The sequence below is a fragment of the Emydura macquarii genome, unplaced genomic scaffold (genome assembly GCF_026122565.2).
Source record: "Emydura macquarii macquarii isolate MOO-44397 ecotype Brisbane River unplaced genomic scaffold, CSIRO-AGI_Emac_v2 contig_1230, whole genome shotgun sequence".
Taxonomy (NCBI): domain Eukaryota; kingdom Metazoa; phylum Chordata; order Testudines; family Chelidae; genus Emydura; species Emydura macquarii.
The window spans coordinates 2,237,590-2,256,105 of record NW_027131367.1 but is presented as its reverse complement, the minus strand read 5'-3'; the positions used below and the strand labels follow the sequence as shown (position 1 = coordinate 2,256,105).

The 18,516-nt window shown below is 45.1% G+C and overlaps 1 protein-coding gene across 3 annotated transcripts in view; it reads right to left on the bottom strand.

Moving 5' to 3' along the window:
- The window catches only part of BAIAP2 (BAR/IMD domain containing adaptor protein 2), an 83,583-nt gene that overhangs the window by 51,558 nt on the left and 13,509 nt on the right, over window positions 1–18,516 (bottom strand). For all 3 annotated transcript variants that reach the window (XM_067547249.1, XM_067547248.1, XM_067547250.1), the window contains 2 exons: window positions 17,186–17,261; window positions 10,436–10,522 (listed from right to left, as the gene is read on the bottom strand). In XM_067547249.1, coding sequence (XP_067403350.1) covers window positions 10,436–10,522; window positions 17,186–17,261 — 163 coding nt within the window. Of the gene's footprint in view, window positions 1–10,435; window positions 10,523–17,185; window positions 17,262–18,516 lie in introns of those variants that run through there.

Sequence of the window (18,516 nt, the reverse complement as noted above, 5' to 3'; positions counted from 1 at the left end):
AAACATTTCATCATATTAATTTTCTGTAACTTAGTTACCAAGCTACATTTTTCCTGCTTATATGCTAGCGATTCTGTATAAAGCGTTGTCCCTTTTCTCTTAGGTAGCTGCTCCCCTCCAAATACATGCATTCTTCCCCTGCATTCATCAGCAAGTCTCCAGTGTCCAATTACCCAGGCAGCTGACACAGGGGAGAGATGGTGACGATATTCAGGGTAAAGAACTAATTAGCAAGATGCAGGAGGGCATCAACACACAGACCTCATTACAATGGCAGAGACTCAGCCAGCAAGAAATTACACAAATCTTCTGCATTTGAGCACTAACACCACCAGTGAAGGGAAAGGAAACAAATGCTTCCAGTGCCCAAATGTGGCAGGGTAACAAGAACTGTTCCCATGTGCTGGTTCAGCGTCATGGCAGCTGTAGACGTCTTCAGACCGGACACAGAATCCCTCAGTGATGTCCGTAAACTAACGACTGGGCCTCTCTCGTGGAGCAGGTCTCACTTCGAAGGCAGGTGGAAGAGACATTCCATTTAAAGCTTCTGGTTACTCAGACTGTTTCCTACTCTAAGGCAATGAACAGCTTCATCACAGGAAGACATGAGAACAAATCGACCATATTTGAAGGCCCGCCACCCCCCCCCCCCGAAAGCTCGTTTATTGTAAAACATCAAGTACAAGTAGCTCCACGTTTGTCATGGCCATTTTTGTGGTTTTGCAATTCCATTAAAAAAACCGCATCTCTTGTATGAAAGCTATCGAAACAGGGGACTCTAGCTACACACAGTGCTGACAAATGCATGAGGTAAGCAAAGTGAAGAGACAGACATTTCTCTCTCGTCTTTCCATGACAATCTTATCAAATCGTAGCAAAGAAGATTGAGTTGAGTTTCCTTTTAAACACCAATAATCTCAGGCCATCTTTCCATACACCACACAAGTTATGCATGAGTATGAATGGACGTATTTTCTATAGCGGGCGCGATCTAGGCAAATAGCATCATTGGAAAAGGTTCGTTCAGTCAAGTGGCAAGGACAGACCAGCCCCATGTAACTATACGCAGCGACTTCCATATGTATTATGCACCTTTCTGACTCACACTTACAACAAAACATTCTGGAGCCCATGTGAGGAAATCTCAAGCCAGCCTGTCTTATTTTCAGAATTATTTCCAGGGGGGAGCAGGGCGTGCCAATAAATCTTTCCTTTTTGAAATGTTTTTCGTTTTCACATACACCAGCAGCTGTTTGGAAGGTGATAAGAATTTTTAGAGCGCAACCTTCCCACTCCCCCTCATTCCCACCACCCGAAATGGAAACAAGGAAAAATGTGTCCACCCCCCCCCACCTGAAATTTGTCAGGCTTATCAAGGTTACTAATTGGATTGCAGAAACTGGCTCAGTGCGCATCAGACTCCTTTGTTAGACGGTGGCTTGTTAAAGGGACAATGAACCCCTTTGGGATGCAGATACGGAGACCTCGGCCTTCAAAAAAGTTTGGGAGCCTTAACAGGCTGCCAATGGCTCTGTAAAAGACATGACTGTTGGAGGAGTGACTAAAAATAAAACCGACTCCTACCGTGCTACACAGCCTGGCTAGAAATGACCACTAAACAATGTGCTCTTTTAACAGGTGTTCATTTAACAGCACTCCACTGTCTCACAAAATGATATTTTGGTTAGGAAAACAGAAAAGTATTTGCTTACTAGTGCCTACTTCAAACAGGAAAACTTCGGAGGCTGCAAAAGTCAATACAGGCACCAACAGAAAGTCCATTGTAGTGGCAGTTATTAATTTGAAAGGTCTTTGCTGCGTTTCAATATCTTTGATTTAACGAAAGGAAAATACATTTCCTGCAACTTCCGTGGAGGTTGCGTTTGCGAGGACTGTAGTGAATTCACGTTAGGACTCAACTTCGGTCACAAAGAAGCAGTTTAACCAATGGCTGTTCAGCTATCAGCAAAGTGGGCATGGTAATGGTGCTTGTTTTGACCCGTGTTCTGATGTACAGAAGCCAAGGCTTTCTTTAATGCTTATACAAGCCAAAGTCCCTGACAACAGACTTTGTAGCTTTCCCTCATTAACTATAGAGGGGACTGGTACACAGTACACATTCCGGCTCATTCTGTACCTGAAGGAAACAGACGACTCATGTGAAGTGTGAAAGGGAAGACGTGAACCGCATGCAGCGCTGTATTATTCAGCCCGTGCCATAAAGAGCTGCTCTTCATCCACGCACTGAAGAAATCTACAGCCCTTTAAAACAGGCTCTCACTAGGTTTGCTATTTCATTTGGACTTCACTGTCACAAATCAAGCAGCTAAAAACCCCACGTGCTAACCTCAGCGATTCATGTCTCTGCGCACTGGACATCCCGGGAAGTACATTCACAGCTTGTCTCTTTCCAAGTGGCTGAAGAAAGGCCACACAGCCACCCACTGGGAGCACAGAGCAGAAGCAGACGGAGTAAGTCTGCTTTTCAAATCAGCAGTCGCTAGTGTCACAGCTTCACCTCCATCAAGACTTCAGGGAGGCCAGAGAGCTGCTGCTAAGAGGCGTCTCAACTGAGACACCCCCACGTCAAACAAAGACTTTAAAAAGACTCCCTAGCAGCCCGACTCTACCCCTCACCGTAACCAATGGCCTCATTCCCAAAGGCAGTTACTTTAAACTGAGAAATTTTAGGATTGAACCACCCCAGGGGACTTCTTCCTGCATGTACAGGGCACAAATACATTTCACTGATCACAGATGGGAGAGGTGCAGGTCCAGAGAGTCCATTCTCCTGCCACTTCAGGGTTATCATCTAGGACTCCACGCTTGGTCCAGTCCCATTTTAAATGACCCAAGCAATGGGGTTTCCACTACTCTGTAGGGAGATTATTTCACAGGCTAACAGACGCACCATGGGGCGCTATTTCAGTCTGGCAGACCTGGCCATTAGGAAACATTTCCCAACATTCATCTTGGGTTTTCCTTTGTAACCCTCTCAGAGGGGGATGTAAACTGATGTGTTAAGCAATGCTGAACAGCACACACCGGTTCACAGAGCACTGCAAACACCATTAGCAACTCCAGTAAGCAGCAGACCCCGGTCCCGCACACATCTGTTTCTAGATTAACTGCCTCCCCAGACAAATGACCTTTCACATTCACAATGTTTAGAACTGTATCTCTGCTGCCATAGGAAGCGGCTATCTGAGAACTGCAAATCCAATTAAGAGATTAAATACAATGCCCCGGAGGAGTCGGCACAGTACTACAAAGCTTCTAATCTGGACCAATGAGGCCAGTACATCCAGGAGGCCGGGCATGCAGGGATTCTGTGCTCAAAGAGGAACGTGCTTCACGTCAACAATTCTTTCAAAATGTCGGTTTAACAGGTATCACACCCAGGGGGACCACTGTGCTTCTCCCTGACTTCCCCGCCTAAAGAGGGCACATTGCTCAGTTCTTAAATGCATGCATGCGCACGTACGATCGTTCGTACTAGAATGCAGGCAGGCAGCATTCTGGTCCTGGGAGAGGATTCTCCTTAAGTGATATGCCATGGAGCCTCAACCAGACTTCTATCCTGCAGCTCAGACTACAGAAATCCTTCTCCGCACGTGGTAAAGGCTAAGCAGAATGCACCCTTTCCAGAAAGGTGGTTATCGTGCAATTTCTAAAGGGCATATTTTAAATCTTGCCTTACAAGCGCAGTTTAAGGTTTGGAAGTCTAGTCTTCTGCACTTACATTACACACAGCTCCATAACAGAGGGCTTTACCATGGGGGAAGAGGGGAACAGGTTAGAATGCTATCATCAGGCAAACTGTGTATCAGATGCAAATCCTGGAAGGAAAATTGTTCTCCAGCAGAGGGTAGTTTCATCTCAGCAGCTAGAGAACAATCACCCTATTCTCCTTCCTCTTTCAGCAGCAGCCTCGACTGATCCAAGAGGAGCCCTATGAACAGAGACCCATGCCCCTCTGCTCCAGCTCAGCAGGGGGTTTCTGAACTGGCTGTTCAGCGCTCCAGTGAAGGCTGGTCGGGGTCTCGCCATGCCAGTGCACACTGGGCCACGAGGAAAGGCACTAGCTGCCTACAATTGCTTGCAACTCCAGAAGAAGGTGGGTTTTTTGGGAGTGAGGGGAAAAAGGGCGGGAATATGCGGGGCCTTTACCATGACCCAGTTTGTAATGACTGACTATCTAAGCACCACACACACTGTGCAGATGAAAGCATTACCCCTTGGCCAGTGTCCACTGACTTCAGCGATTGCACTGATCACAATATGGCTGAAGGGACTCTGTCACAGATGCTTTTGTAAAAACTTTGAGTAAAGTTCTTCAGAAGCCCTTTGGAGAGACAGCATCAGTGCCAAGTCCAAACCCAACCGCCTCTGCAGTGACCAGTCATGCTTCATTCAAGCGCTCAGCATAGAAACCCCCTTCAGAAATCAGCATCCAACTCTGCAGAGTGGCCTGACTGATTATTTATTGTGTGTGTTCTCAGAGCACCTGGCAGCCTTAGTTACGGACCAGGACCCTGACCCCATTGGGCTAGGCATCACACACACCACACACACACACTCTCTCTCTCTCTCTCTCTCTCTCTCTCTCAAAAGCAGAGTCAGCACCTTGGGTGCTGGTCTAGTTGTCGTCTGTGGAGGTAACAATAAGTGGAGAGATGCCAATAAAAGGAAAGAAGCAGGGAAGTGGTTTTAAAAAGCCACGCCTCAGTAAAGCAAGAGGGTATGTCTACATGGCAAAAGCAACTTACAACAGAGCCTCCGAGCCTGGATCGCCTGGCTCAGCTCCCAGTGCGGGAGCAAACACAGCAGCACAGACTTTCCCCTTTGGGCTGGAGGCCAGGCTCTGAAACACAGCAAGGGGAGTGGATCTCAGAGGCTGGGCTCCAGCCTGAGTGGGGATGTCTACACTATTTTTAGCCCCCTAGCATGAGCCCCAGGAGACAGTCCATTGAGCCAGGATCTGAGTCTCCGCACCACGGCAGCGGGTCCTTGGTTCCCAGGAACGTCAAGACAAGACTAGTCCATCGTTCCACTGGTGGTTGGACCCCACGCCTAGGAAAGGCCCTGAACACCCTAACATTAAGTTTTTGTCACCATCCTCCAATAAGGCACTTGGGGAGACAGTCACGATGGCTCAGAATCCAACATGACCAGCAACTACAGACCTCCTTCATTTACAATAAGTCTGACTGCAAGTGGTTTTCCTTTCCAGGCAGCACACAGTAAGTGCTCAGTACTGCTAATATCTAATATGCAACTCCCTCTCGACAACTCCTTCACAAGGGCTCATAATAGAGTAGCTGCTCGTAGCAGCTTTGTGCGCCATCGGTGCTGCACTTCTGTTCAGCAGGGATCTGCACCAGTCATTTGAGAACCTTGCAGTACACCAAGCCAGAGCAGAAGCCTGCACGTATTCTCTGGTTAGTACAACTCCTAATCTGCAGCGCCCTGAAAACACAAAACATTCGTTGAATTTCTGACTACGTGCAATATCTCACGGAGTATCTACCTACTAAGGGATTCTCTTCATTGATTGAACGTCCCTGTTCTTAGCACACGTACAAACACAAAGCACAGTCCCTGCCTCTAAGATACAGGCAACACAATATGTAAAATGCACCTGTGCCTCTACAACAAGCACGAAGCGGTGATGATGTCTAGGGGAGATCGCTGCAGAAAGCTTCACATCTATTTAACACCCAAATGTCTGCCAGAGAGAAGGGAGAAGAGATCTCTGGTACAGCTTCAGCACCTCTGGCCCTTTCTGTTAAGGGCAAAGAAAGCTCCAAGTCAAATTCCTAGGTACTCCAAGTAGACCTCCAGCTGAAGGCTGGTCTTCCCTTATTTTCCTGATATTATAAAGATAAAAATAGAAGCAATGAAATACCTCTCATGTTCTTTGTGCATCAAGAAGAGAAAAAGATAAAAAACCTTTTTTTCCCCTGTACAAGTCACCATTAAGGTTCTCTCTGGAGCACATAGATAGACCATTTCTAGATCTGTTGCTGTTCATTACTGTGCCATCAAGAGAAGGGAGGTCATTAGCATCCCCCTTTTCCAGGAGATGGCCTTTATCTACACATGACTAGAACTGAGCTGCAGAGTGGTGTCGACTTGAGATTTCCTAGTGGAGTTCTGATCAAAGCATACACCAGAGACACTTCTACTTAAATGCTCAACAAGCCAGAGAGCCATTACAGCCAGAATGGCTATTATTGCTACTTTTTCAGTTACTACAGGAGATCATCCTTTCGACACACTTGTCTTTTATAACTGCTCCACAATCAGATTTTAGACCACAGCACTAGAGAGCCTGGAATTAAATGTGGGTGGGTGGAGGCCTGATAGGGATTAGAAAGGCTGCTGAAAGATTTCAAACAAACTCAACAAGCAACATTTATTACACTCAGAAGAGCCAAGTGAGGAGGAGTGAACAAACACCAGCAGGATGATTCAGTAGGACAGGCAGCACTAAGGAACAAAACTTGTGACGGCAGTTTTTCCACTTTTTGCTTAGTCAAAACGGAAGGAGTTCTTTACACTTACATGACTATTCGACAAAAGTTACATCAGGCTGGAAATCTGAGACATGGACTCCTTTATAAAACATCATGAGGAATATTATGAGGATAAAGTCCGACTCCTTTGACAACAGTCCCTCTTCCTAGAACGGCAACGAAGCTAGAATTTCTACATTTCTGGGGAGGAAAGGTTAAGCAGCCAACTATCTAGGACTTTCGCCTCAGGAGGATAGGACCGCAGAGTTTGGCATGCACCCAAGAAAACCCAACCTAAAGAGAACATGATGCAGTCACTATATACATCTGGGAGTATTTTCCTCTTTTACCAACACAAGAGGGAGGGTCAGTTTAGGTTTGCTCCATTAATGAAAGATGGTAATTTATTAACTACCCATTAAAACTTCTAGTAATGAAAGAGGTAACCTAGATGGAAGTAAACAAACAGCGCTTGTTTGATGCTAGCAGCAAGTGAATTGTATCTCGTTAAAAAAAGGATGAACAAATTCAAGATCTTCCCAGGAAAACTAATACCTTCATTTACCTACAGTGAGCAGGGATGCTGCCTGGAAAGTAAATAAAAGGTCTCCTCTCCCACGCCCTATGAAGAATTGTCTGACTGTGAGTCAGGCTAGGAAGCAATTTGTCACTGGCCATATCAGCTGTCCCTGACTTCAGGGATAATTTCGGTCTCCCCCTTTTTAAAATCCATTACAGCAACCGCACCCAACAGAACATGAGTAAGTTAAGCAGAGGCTTTTATTTTAGGTCTAGTTAATCACGCTACAGAGCAAAACTGCAAGGTTCATTATAATATTATTTTAAATTTTAATCCCTGAGCCAAGGCACTATACGACAAGAATTAAGAACACAACACCCATAAATTTTTTCAAATGCACTGAAAATACTGGTCACCCCATCAAAAGACACCAGTGGATGGTTATGCATGTATTCACGATGCACGTGCCAGAAGTTCTTCTTTAAACCTGTCTATTTTTCCACAAACTGCAATGAATTCCCACCAAATCACACATCAGATTTCAAATTTCTACCTCAAACCACTGAAGCTGTTCAAAAGCGGAAGCAAAAGCTTTTAATATAAACGGGAAGGATATGTTCTCACATGGCTGAACTACTTTTGCTAAAATTTTACGAAGCTGTCACTTCTGGGATGAAACCTAAATTGCCACATACTTCAGCCAAGGAGGTAAAGACATTGGAAGAATTAGGAGAAGCAGATGTACAAGCATTTCAATTTGAAGGGTTCAACCTTTACTATTGGTGCTGCTCTGTGCACCAGCTAGGATATCTGGTTCCTTTTTATTGCTCATTTACTACACAGAAGCAGATTACTGGAGGCAGTAATAATCTGATAAACCGGATGTCAATAGAACATCAATAAAACACAAAAGCTTCAAGTGAAGCCAGGTATTGTGCATAGTAGGTCCAAAGTCAGAATCAGTGTCGGATTTACAGTAAACTAAAGCAATAGGGTCTATGGAGCGTTGCGTGGAATTTACTGAAAGCAGGACCGAACAAACTGAAGACCGGAGGTTTATAGTTCCTAATTTCGGAAGCCTTCTGAAGTCACCTCATCCCAAGCCTTTGTCCATAATCAGCTGCTCTTCAGAGATGAAATTACTGAGCACTCAGTTACTTAGTACGGTACTCTGGCTAGCAAGACCAGCAGGCGGAATCAGTAGGAAAGAACAGCTTATTTCCATTCCAAAAAGACTACACTGAAGCAAGATGTCTAAGGGTACGTCTACATGGCAAAAACAACATGCAGCAGCAAGCCTCAGAGCTTGATGGTCAACGGACTCGGGCTCGTGCTATGGGCTAAAAATCAACAGTGTAGAGGTTCCCACGCAGGCTGGAGCCTGGACTCTGAGACTCTGCCCCTTTGCTGGGTTTCAGAACTCAGGCTCCAGCCTGAGCGGGAATTTCTACCCGGCTATTTTAGCGCCGAGCCTGCCCAGCATCAGTTGACTCCAGCTCTAAGGCTTGCTGCTGTGAATTTTTATTTTTTGCAGTGTAAACACACCCTAGGAGAGCTGAACTCTCAGCGGGGGGACGGGGGACAATGGTGCATCCACAAGGGGAGTTTGGGAGAAAGGACCACATTTATGTGCTGCTGAAGTGACACAAGCGAGGGAACTCGGAGTTCAGGCAGGAGCAGCTTTGAAACTTTTGCCAGACTGACCAAAGAAAAGGTGCAAATGCAGTTCTCTGAATGCTTTATCTCAAGAGTAAATAGAAGAGAGGGAAAGGAAGAGCCACAATGTGTTAGAACGGATGGCGCCACTAGAGTAATTTTAATCTACTGGGCAAATACAAGTCATGGGTTGCATTCTAGTAGGTAAACTGCAGACAGCACGTACCAGAGCCTGCAAATCACTCTTTTGCAGTCAGTGGGGTCTAGTCTGCAAATCCAGCTCCAGCAGTATTCGGCCAGGTCTGCCCACTAAAATGCTGTGAGAGGTCTGCCAAAACGAGCACTCTTCAGACAGCAGAGTAAAGTTAACACTGTCCTCTCGTTCTTTGCGTCCGCCCCCTTCTGCCTTCCAGAGCCAGGAACTAGCTAGCTGGCTGGTGCAGCTTAGCTTTACGTGTGACGCTTTTGGTCTGGCAGTTCAAGCAAACCCACTGCCCCAAACTCTTCAAACCCAAATATTTTCAACAGGCAGTAAAAACAGAGCGTCCAAGATCACGCGACCGTTCTACCCCCAGCAGTAGTTCCAGCAGTTCTACAACCCCCTCGAAAATGGGCTGCGTCCTCAGTCACACATCTGCACATTTTCTCAGCTGAGTCAGTCAGGCCTGCAAGGCGAGTCTCCCTTAGCAATGGCTGTAAACACACGACCAACTGGCGTGATTGTTCCAAACCACATCCTCTTCTCACCCAGCTAGAGACACAAGGGAGCTCTCAGGCACCCTGCCCTCAGCAAACAGCCTTAGAAAAGAAGTGGGCCACACGTCTGTGCCAAGCAATCAAAGTGATTCAGGAGTGAAGAAAATCCCTCTGCAGAGGGGAATGTGGGTTAAGAGGGGCTGGGGAGATCTCCATGGACATCTAGCCCTTGTTCATCCCTCTGGGCGCCTCAGACAGGATGAAAGTAGGGTCAGCGAGCGTGCAGCAAGACGTCTTTGACAACATGCTTGCTGCCTCGAAACCGGCATTCTTCGGTTGTTACATGACAGGTAAGGATTGCCTCTTCTCCTGGGAGGACAGGCAAGTGACAGCGGCACTGTTCGAGTCACCACCCCAGCACAGTCACGAGACCCAACCTCTGTGTGTTTACTGAACACGGGACAAAAAACAGGCTTTGGTCTTCAACTTTAAAGAAGTGGGGGCTTGCGATGAGGACATTTTGCTGGCCATGGATACTAAACACGCCATGTATTAAGACAAATGACACAGTGACTCTCATACACAGACTGGAGGTGGATTTATTCCACCATCACAAATATTCAACCTAGATGGCCCATCTGTTCCCGGTTTGCCCAACCATATGCTAGATGATCACTCTAAAAAGACCAAATAAAAGCCACTCAATTGAGATGTTTCTTTTCCCTTATGAAAGGGCAATGTCAGATGGCTTCCTTGTGTTTTTAAGGGAGGAACACGCCAACAGAGCTCATTTTGGCTGACTTCCTCCCCTGTGCAGCAGTGCCAGCCGAGGAGGCCAGGAATAGCACTGCTCACTGACTGTGTGGCCAGCAAGAAAGCTGGCTTTTTAGTGAAGGTTAATATTTAAAAATACACAGGGACATCCCTGTCAGAGGCCACCCATTCCACAGTCCATCTAACAGCATACCTCTTCTCCAGCTGAAATTGGGTTGGACTCCTGTTACTTAACACCACTTTGACTCTATGTTTAAGCTGCTGGACTTACCCAGTTCTTTAGATCCTTGGCTTTCACTGGCCAACTCCCCCATTTTAACCAGAGCATCAAAATATCCTTTCGCAGCATATGTCACACCTGAAAACATCAAGAAATAAAAGTGATTCGTTAGCTTCAGTACTTATAAGAATTTCTACAGAGCCCACCAGTGTGCTGGACACAGTACAGAACAAATAGACACAGTGCCCTGTCCAAAGAGTTTGCAAATTAATTTGAGATAGAGGACTATGAATGGAGGTAATAGATTAGCAAGAAGGGGGACAGAATGAGACAGAGAGAGGGTTACAGCTTTAGGATTATGGGGTTATTCAGACAAGATATACCATGCAAGAATCATAGACTATTCGAGATGGAAGGGACCTCAGGAGGTCATCTAGTCCAACCCTGCTCAAACAGAACTGGATACTTCTTCATAAAAGCACCCACATAAAAGCATTGCCTATAATAATCATCTTATTCTTCAGAAAAAAATCACTGCTAAACAACTGAACATCACTGACTTTAGCTACAAGAAGGAACTGTAATGAGTTTGTGGACATTCCAACACCACACACCACTTTAATCACATAAGCAGGGGGTTTCCCTCTAATCACAAGAGCATGTGGTATAGTTTTTGGTCAACACCATTCAATTATGTGCAGTGTCTTCCAACCTGTGTTACTGATTAAGAGGATTTCTTCAGGTGCCCTTTATAAGGGCTAAGATCAGAACTACAAAATAATAGAAAGGCAATTTAAAAATCACAGGGAGACTTGTGCTGCTACATTTATTCTGAACAGGGAGGGGAGGCTAGAATCAGACTCTCAAAGCAGGGTTTCCCCAAAGAGCTGTCAGATAATCAAGAGTAATATGTTGGTTTTATTCTGGGCATAGGCTTTAAAAAAACCCTAAGCAAACCAAAAAACAAAACACTACAGACCCAGATTAAGTTGGCAACATTTTAAATAAGATTCCATTTCTTGTCCAGGTCACTCAGGCATGAATAAATATATAAAACCATCTTTATCCTCACATACAGACAGCTTTTTCCCTGGTTAGATTTTGTACATTTCCTCCCCGGGACAAATGTGATTTTTAATGCACCCTACACAGAACAGGAGACTTAAAATGAAATAAATAAAAAAAACCCCACAAATTCCTGAACTACAATTTAGTGAAGGTGGTTTAATGCAGCCGGAGATCACTGCTGCATATAAAGCACCATTAAGTACCTGTCCCCTGGAAGATTAACGCAGGGGTGCGTAAGTACAGGAACAATTATATTTTTCTTTAGTCTGAGGAGACTGCCAAGTGAGTCCTAGGGGTTATCTACAGCCGGTGCATGTGTGGGGATTAGCAGTGGCTGTTCAAAGGAGTTGGTCTCTGAAATCTCAGCCAGAGGATGTAATACAGTAGAAGTCTGAGTCACCAGATACACATACAGGGGGCTTTTTGTTTATTTTTTTAATTAAAAGAGAAATGTAACCAAATGCAGAACTTAAACAGTCAGATAGACACAGGAACTGGGCTCTTGTAAGGATCCTGGGGCCACCTACAATAGAGGCTTTCATACACGGATGCTTATAACCTCCGCTGAATCCTTAGGGACTTCTTTCTCTCAAGGTAAGAAGCAATTAAATTCTACATGGCAGCTCAGGTCTGAGAAGAGACCGCCAATAATGCTCAGCTGGACTCAGATCAGGAAGCACTGTAAATAGAGTGCTACTGCGTATTTTCAAGGTTGCAGGTGATTCAGCTGGATATATTCCATTTGCTAGGTTGTGGACCTAGAAAAACCTGCTTAAAACACAGGTAGTGAGAACGAGCAAAAAGCAAGTGGGTGAGGTTTGGGAAGTGTTTCTACCCAAAGGGGACATGGGAAAGTGGTACTCTAGAGGACTCAGTTTCATCCAAAGGTGTTTGGGGGGGTTTTTTTGGTGGGGGAGGGGGGGAAGGGGGAGAATATCTCAAGACTGAAATCCAGGTACAGCTAGGAGAGTGCAAATTAGATGCATTATGATTTACCTTAAAAGCTCAGAGACATCACTTTGCTGTGTGGTGCATCCCTTTTGGTAAAAGCATGTCACGGTACAGACTGACTTGAGAACAGCTACACTACGAGATCTTTTCATGTAGCTCCTTTAAAGTTACGAACTTGTTCTCCAAAAAACACCACACTTTTTTCCATGAATCAAAAGACTGATGAAAAGGGACACACAACAGGATCTTCACAAGTGAGGAGAGGGCACCTCTCAGGAAGGGAAAGTCTACCCTATAGCCAGATTCTTCTTTTTTATTGGGCAAAGAGGTGATCACCAATGTTCAAATAGCCAAGTCCAGATTTGTGAGCGAATGGGTAGCGTCAGAAGTGGCCTGGAGTAAGCCTGAGATGCCCCCGGTAAAGGACTGAAACAGGCACTGACTTACAGTGCGGCCCATGGTTTGCGACAGTCACACTCTCTCTCATCTTCCAGCAGTTTAAGAGCTGACAGCATCTGCCCAGTGATGATGTGAAATGATTCAGCGTGGACCATTGATTATGGGGTAGATTGAAGCTTGGAAGTCCTTTTGTGAGCTGGCAATCGGGTGTTTGGGACGTTAGCATATCCCAGACTTCTTCCCAGTGTGCATCAGGATGGAGCGAGGGCACTTGGACAAGCTCTAGCTCAATTCCAAAATGGTTTAGGAGATTTCAAGCATGTCTCCGAAAGGTTCTGGAGGTCTCATGAACTGGTAAGTTCAGGCTGGCCATGGTTTGCTTGTACTTATGAGCTGTGTGGGCGAGTCTCTCTGGATCTCGGGCAGTGGTGTACATGCCAGAGTGGGCAACCACTGATCAGTTGTTGATTTGAGTGTCCCAGTTACAATTCTCATGGCAGCATCAAGCTGAATGTCTAGAGATTTGATATGCAAGCTCCCCACACACAGCATTCAGCAACTGTGTATACCAGTGCTAGAGTAGCTGGTCAAAGCGTGTGCGCATCAGCACCCATATCGTGCACACAAGATTTTTGGACAAGGTTAGTCTTTGCTTTTAGCTTTTCACAAGTCGTCTTTTCCACGTGAGCATCAAAAGTCAAACTTATGCCTGTGCAAACAAAACCGTGCAAACTGATACCCAAGTACGTCAGATTGGACTCCTTTTGGAGCAGTTGACTGCGAAAGGTGACATTAAGTTGCTCCCTGACAGTTTTGCTGTTCAGATGAAAGGCTACTGCCAAGATTTCAGAGGCGTTGGGATGTGGCTTCCAGTTCTGAAAGCATTTGGCTATTTTCCAGAGGTTGAAGGAGGCTGTCGCTAATGGTGATGAGGTTTTTGCCTTCTGCCACAAGAGCAATGTTGCCAGCATAAACAAAAGCCACACAATTATATTAGGCAAGTCACTAACATGTTAATAAGTCATTAAGATGTTAATGGTGAAGAGGCCAGCACAGATCCTGGAGGTAAACCCTCACTGACGGTGTGTGCTTAGCTGAGCTGCCTATTCCGAAGGACAGTGTTTACTTGCTCAACACTGGAGCCAGGTTATCCAGTGCTACCGCATTTGATGACCCTTGATGCCTTGAGCAATAGCCCATCCACAGTGTGCCATGGACAGTGGATAAACCACTCAGTGATGTTCTGTTTTCTAACATTCTGCTGAAAGTCAGCCTCTGCTCACAGCACCTTCATCCTGGTCTGAAACTAGCCTGTTTCTTTGGCAAGACGACTTCGAAGATCGGGTGAGACAGACCAGTAAAACCCTCCCCATTACCTGAGGAGAGCTGATGGCATCCTTTCGTGGTTTTTCACATCTGAGGAGTGCAAGGACTACTGCCTGACACCAGCTTTTTAGCATCTTCCCCCTCGAACGTACAGCAGTTCACAGGTCTGCCAACCATGCTCACCCCATTAGTCCCGAATTCTTAAGGAATTCAAGATCAAGACCATCCTTGCCAGCAGCTTTTCCACTTATTTCTTGTTTATTCCTTCGGTCGTATATGGCAATGCTGGCAGCGAAGAGCCAAGACTCTGTTAGATGTTTAGAAAAAGCTTTCGGAGCCTTCCGTCTAGCCAGCTTGTCGGTTTTGGTCCTCGAATGACAGGGCAGGCGGGAGGCGACACCCGTGGCCCTCACTTTCAGCTGATGGCATTTTACAGAGTCAGCTGCTCCAAGCTCACAGAGGAGCTTTAAGCTTTGAGACTCAGCGACCCTCCATCTCATTCCATCCCTCCAAGTGGGCAGAGTTCGACGGCTCTGTTAGTGCTTCTGCTGCATCTGGCTCACCGCTCCGCTCATGTTCTTTGAGGAGTACTTCTGTCTCCAGCTGCCACCAAGGAGTACAGACCTCGCGATAGCCACAAGGAAGGGGCTTTTTGGACGTTTGAGTAAGAAGGTGAACAAAGGGCTCAGTTTTCTGGGATCAGCTTGACACAAGGTGTCCCTGCTTCAACTTCCGCAGTATATGCAACCCAGTTGGCTTTGCACAAGTTTCAGCAATGATTCAAGCATCGGACCGTCAAAGCTGCCATGCAGAAGAACAGGAAGCATTGGCTGCAAGGAAAGTTTTCAAGCACTGCTCGTGAAGCATGCAGAGGAACTCTTACTGTCTTTCATCAGACAGAGGCCTGGATTGTGTTCAGGATATTGTCTGGCCAACCAAACAGTCCCTAGCAGTGTGGGGTCCAAAAGAAGGTGGGTGTTTATGCACAAGGTCCAACCAGCAAGTTGCTCACCAGCTGCACCACTTCTGCTCTAGTCCCATCGCGAGTGGTGGCTATTGAAGTCACACCACGGTACAAAGGAAAAAGATGGCAATTCGCTTCCAGATTTGGAGAGTGATCAATTAATTGCAGTTAACACAAAACATATTAACTAGATTTAAAAAAAGTCATGACTAGTGGCAGTTTTCTTTGAATGGTTAAACAGAATACCCATTTAAAATTATAAATAGGATTTTTCGATTCCCCTAATACAATTCCACTCAGTCCTACTTCTCGTTTAGCCAATCATGAACACAAACAAGTTTGTTTACGTTTACGGGAAATAATGCTGCCCACTTCTTATCGAAAGAACTGGTGAGAACAGGTGTTTACATGGCACTGTTGTAGCATGTGGTGCAAGGTAATTGTGTGCCAGATACTCTAAACATTCATATGCCCCTTTATGCTTTGACTTATAGGGTCAAAAGTTTTTACTTCACTCAGACACAAAACAAGGTATGTAATAATATATTCTACATTTGTAAGTTGCATTTTCACACTAAAGATTGCACTACAGTACCTCGAGGTGAACTGAAGAATGCCATTTCTTTTGTTTCTTTTTTACAGTGCAAATATTTATAACCAAAAGTGATATTTGTATTCTGTGTTGTAATTGAAATCAATATATATAAAAAACGTAGAAAAACATCCAAAAATATTTATAACAAACAATAAGATCATCAATTTAAATTCAACAGTGTGAAGAAAACTGCCACAAATCACGACAATTTTGATTAATTGCAATTTTTAAAATCCTTTGACAGCTCTAGTTTCTAGATGTTCACCATCATGAACATCTGTAAACCTCCAACATCTATGAAGTGCCCAGTTCTTATTGCAGTAAGAGAGATTCTCATGGTCTTGGATTCCCCTCCAGGGCCGAGACATCTTTAAGACCATGCCTGATGGACACGGCAAAGCGAAACTGGCAGCCATGAATTCTATTTCTTACAGCTCGCTCTCAGGACTGCAGCATGAGTTTTTTTGTAGAAAAATGTCAGTGTCATCCTCCTTATGAACGCTGGATAGACGGTCACACTTAACATGTGACAGACCTCCCGCATCAAATTGGTGCGCACAGACCTTGTCCTGTGATTCTCCTACACTGTTCCAGACAGGTACTTTTAACCATTTCATGTTGTTAATCATACCAGGAGATTGATATCCAGTGGCCTTCTGGAGCAAGACGACAACCTTCAAGTGGTGCTTCTGTTACAGGTTAACAACTCAATGAATGCTGTCAAAAGGCTACCAGACACTGCTTTGTCAGTCTCCCAGTATGATCAGCAGTGGGAGATCTATAGCCAAACAACCAGCCTTATAGCATGTGACACAGGGTGAAGTTCTATGCCCTCTGCTAGCCAGGAAATCGGACTGAATGATCACAACGATCCCTTCGAGCCATAAAAATGTGCGCATCAAATGAAATTGGCCATTCAGTGATTTAAATCTACTTTTCTTTAGCTACTTCCAAGAGGGGCTGATAGTCCAAATGGGGGGACTTCAAGGCTGAGCGCACACAGGTCTCCTTAAACCAGTGAAGTGGCATTCTTTAAAAGTCAGAGTCAAAAGTAAAAATTGCCATTTTAAATAAGGATATTTGTAAAACCACCTTTTATTAATATTTAAAAGCGGCAAGCCGGTCTTCAAGAGCAGGCTTGGTTCTCCTCTGCCAGCAGCCAAAACTCTGCTGCTCACGGCCTTTTCAAGCACATCATTCCTCAGGTGCTCCGTGGGCCAGGTTCTTCCAGGCAATGAGCGCCTGGGAGAGGCTTCATGCCTCATGTCAGAATGATACAATATTTGCATCTTCATTCAAAAAAGACTCTCTGCAATTCCTCCCCCCACCCCCAAGGAGAAGAGGCACACAACGACATTCCAAAATTGTAGAGCAATGCTGCCACGCTGCACCCTGGAGGCCTGTCTACCTCTGCCCAGAAGCCCTTCCTGAATACCACGGGGCCTGCAGCTCCTAGCGTTTCCAGCAATGAATGCATTTGCAGTGCAACTTCACTTACTTGCCAAGGCTTTTTCATAGTTCTTCCCCATGGAAATGAAGTTCCTGAGGCTGGGATTGAACTGTTCCATGATCGTCTGAAGGAAAAGCACAAGAAGTGGGAGACATTAGCAAAGCTGGTTGGGTGAGGGATAATTAAGAGCTAGAAGGCTCCCTGCAGAAAGGCTGAGCATCTCCATGTCTGCTTTGTGTATGCACACACAGAGTGGCTGATTCACAACATACACACATGCTGCCATGCACAGCAAAGTCTCAGAAGCAGAGAATCCTCCCACACGCCCCTCTATGGATAACACACTCCCAGCTTACTGACATTTTACAAGAGGATATTGGCTGTACGCACGCAAGTCCTGTTTTAAGTACAGCAATGTTTGATCAATAATTCTAGACACCCTGAAGATTGTTTGCCTAGAAGGATATTTATTTTAGCAGCGCTGGCAATATATGAAGCCCAAAGAGTAACATAATCATAGGATGATCTATATGATCACAGTAGCTGGGGATAAGCTAGAATCATTCCTAAATCTAAATCAAATGTGAGTTGACACAAAGCAAGCAACTTGGCTAAACAGAAGTACTGTTTATATTATCTATGTATTTATAACCCAGGTATCGTCTTGTTCTTTCATGAAAGGAGATGAAGGCATCAAAAGACATTTCTACATTGATAATGCTACCTATATTCATATTTATGGGGTTATACCTGGATATAACACCAGTGGTAAGTATGTCAAATTGTGGCTAGTGAAACCGTACAGAGGAAGATGTATATTTATGAACCAAACCACTCACTCATGCATCTTCCTTTCACCGTATATGCAAAAACCTTCTAAAAAATAAAACCAAAAATGAACTGACCGCTTTCCCCCTAATTTTTCAGCTCAGTTATAATATTTCAAAACATATGGTTGCTTCAGCTCTCAGGATATTATAGGGTAAAATGTGTGGAGCAGAATTTTTAATATTTCTCTTTCATTAGGCAAAGAAAGAAAACATAAGTATTTGTTTCTTTCATATGGGAAACTCCCCCTCCCTTTTGGAAGATGTTATGGATAGTGACACAGCAATCCCAGCTGGAGGGGTGATATTAAGACAAAGGCAGGCTTCTCTTAACTTACACTGCATTGGTCATTACCCAGCAACTGCTGGGTCAGCTCAGCAGATTAAGGAAGGGGATTTAAGGAACCTTCATTTCTTTTATCATCAAGGGCAACTCCTCCACAGAGCTATTCCTCAGTACATGCTCCAGTAACCTGCCTTTTGGCACACCACGGATACCTAGCATGAGACAGAACCCAGAGAGAACAGCAGCCAGCAGGTACGGCGCCTAGC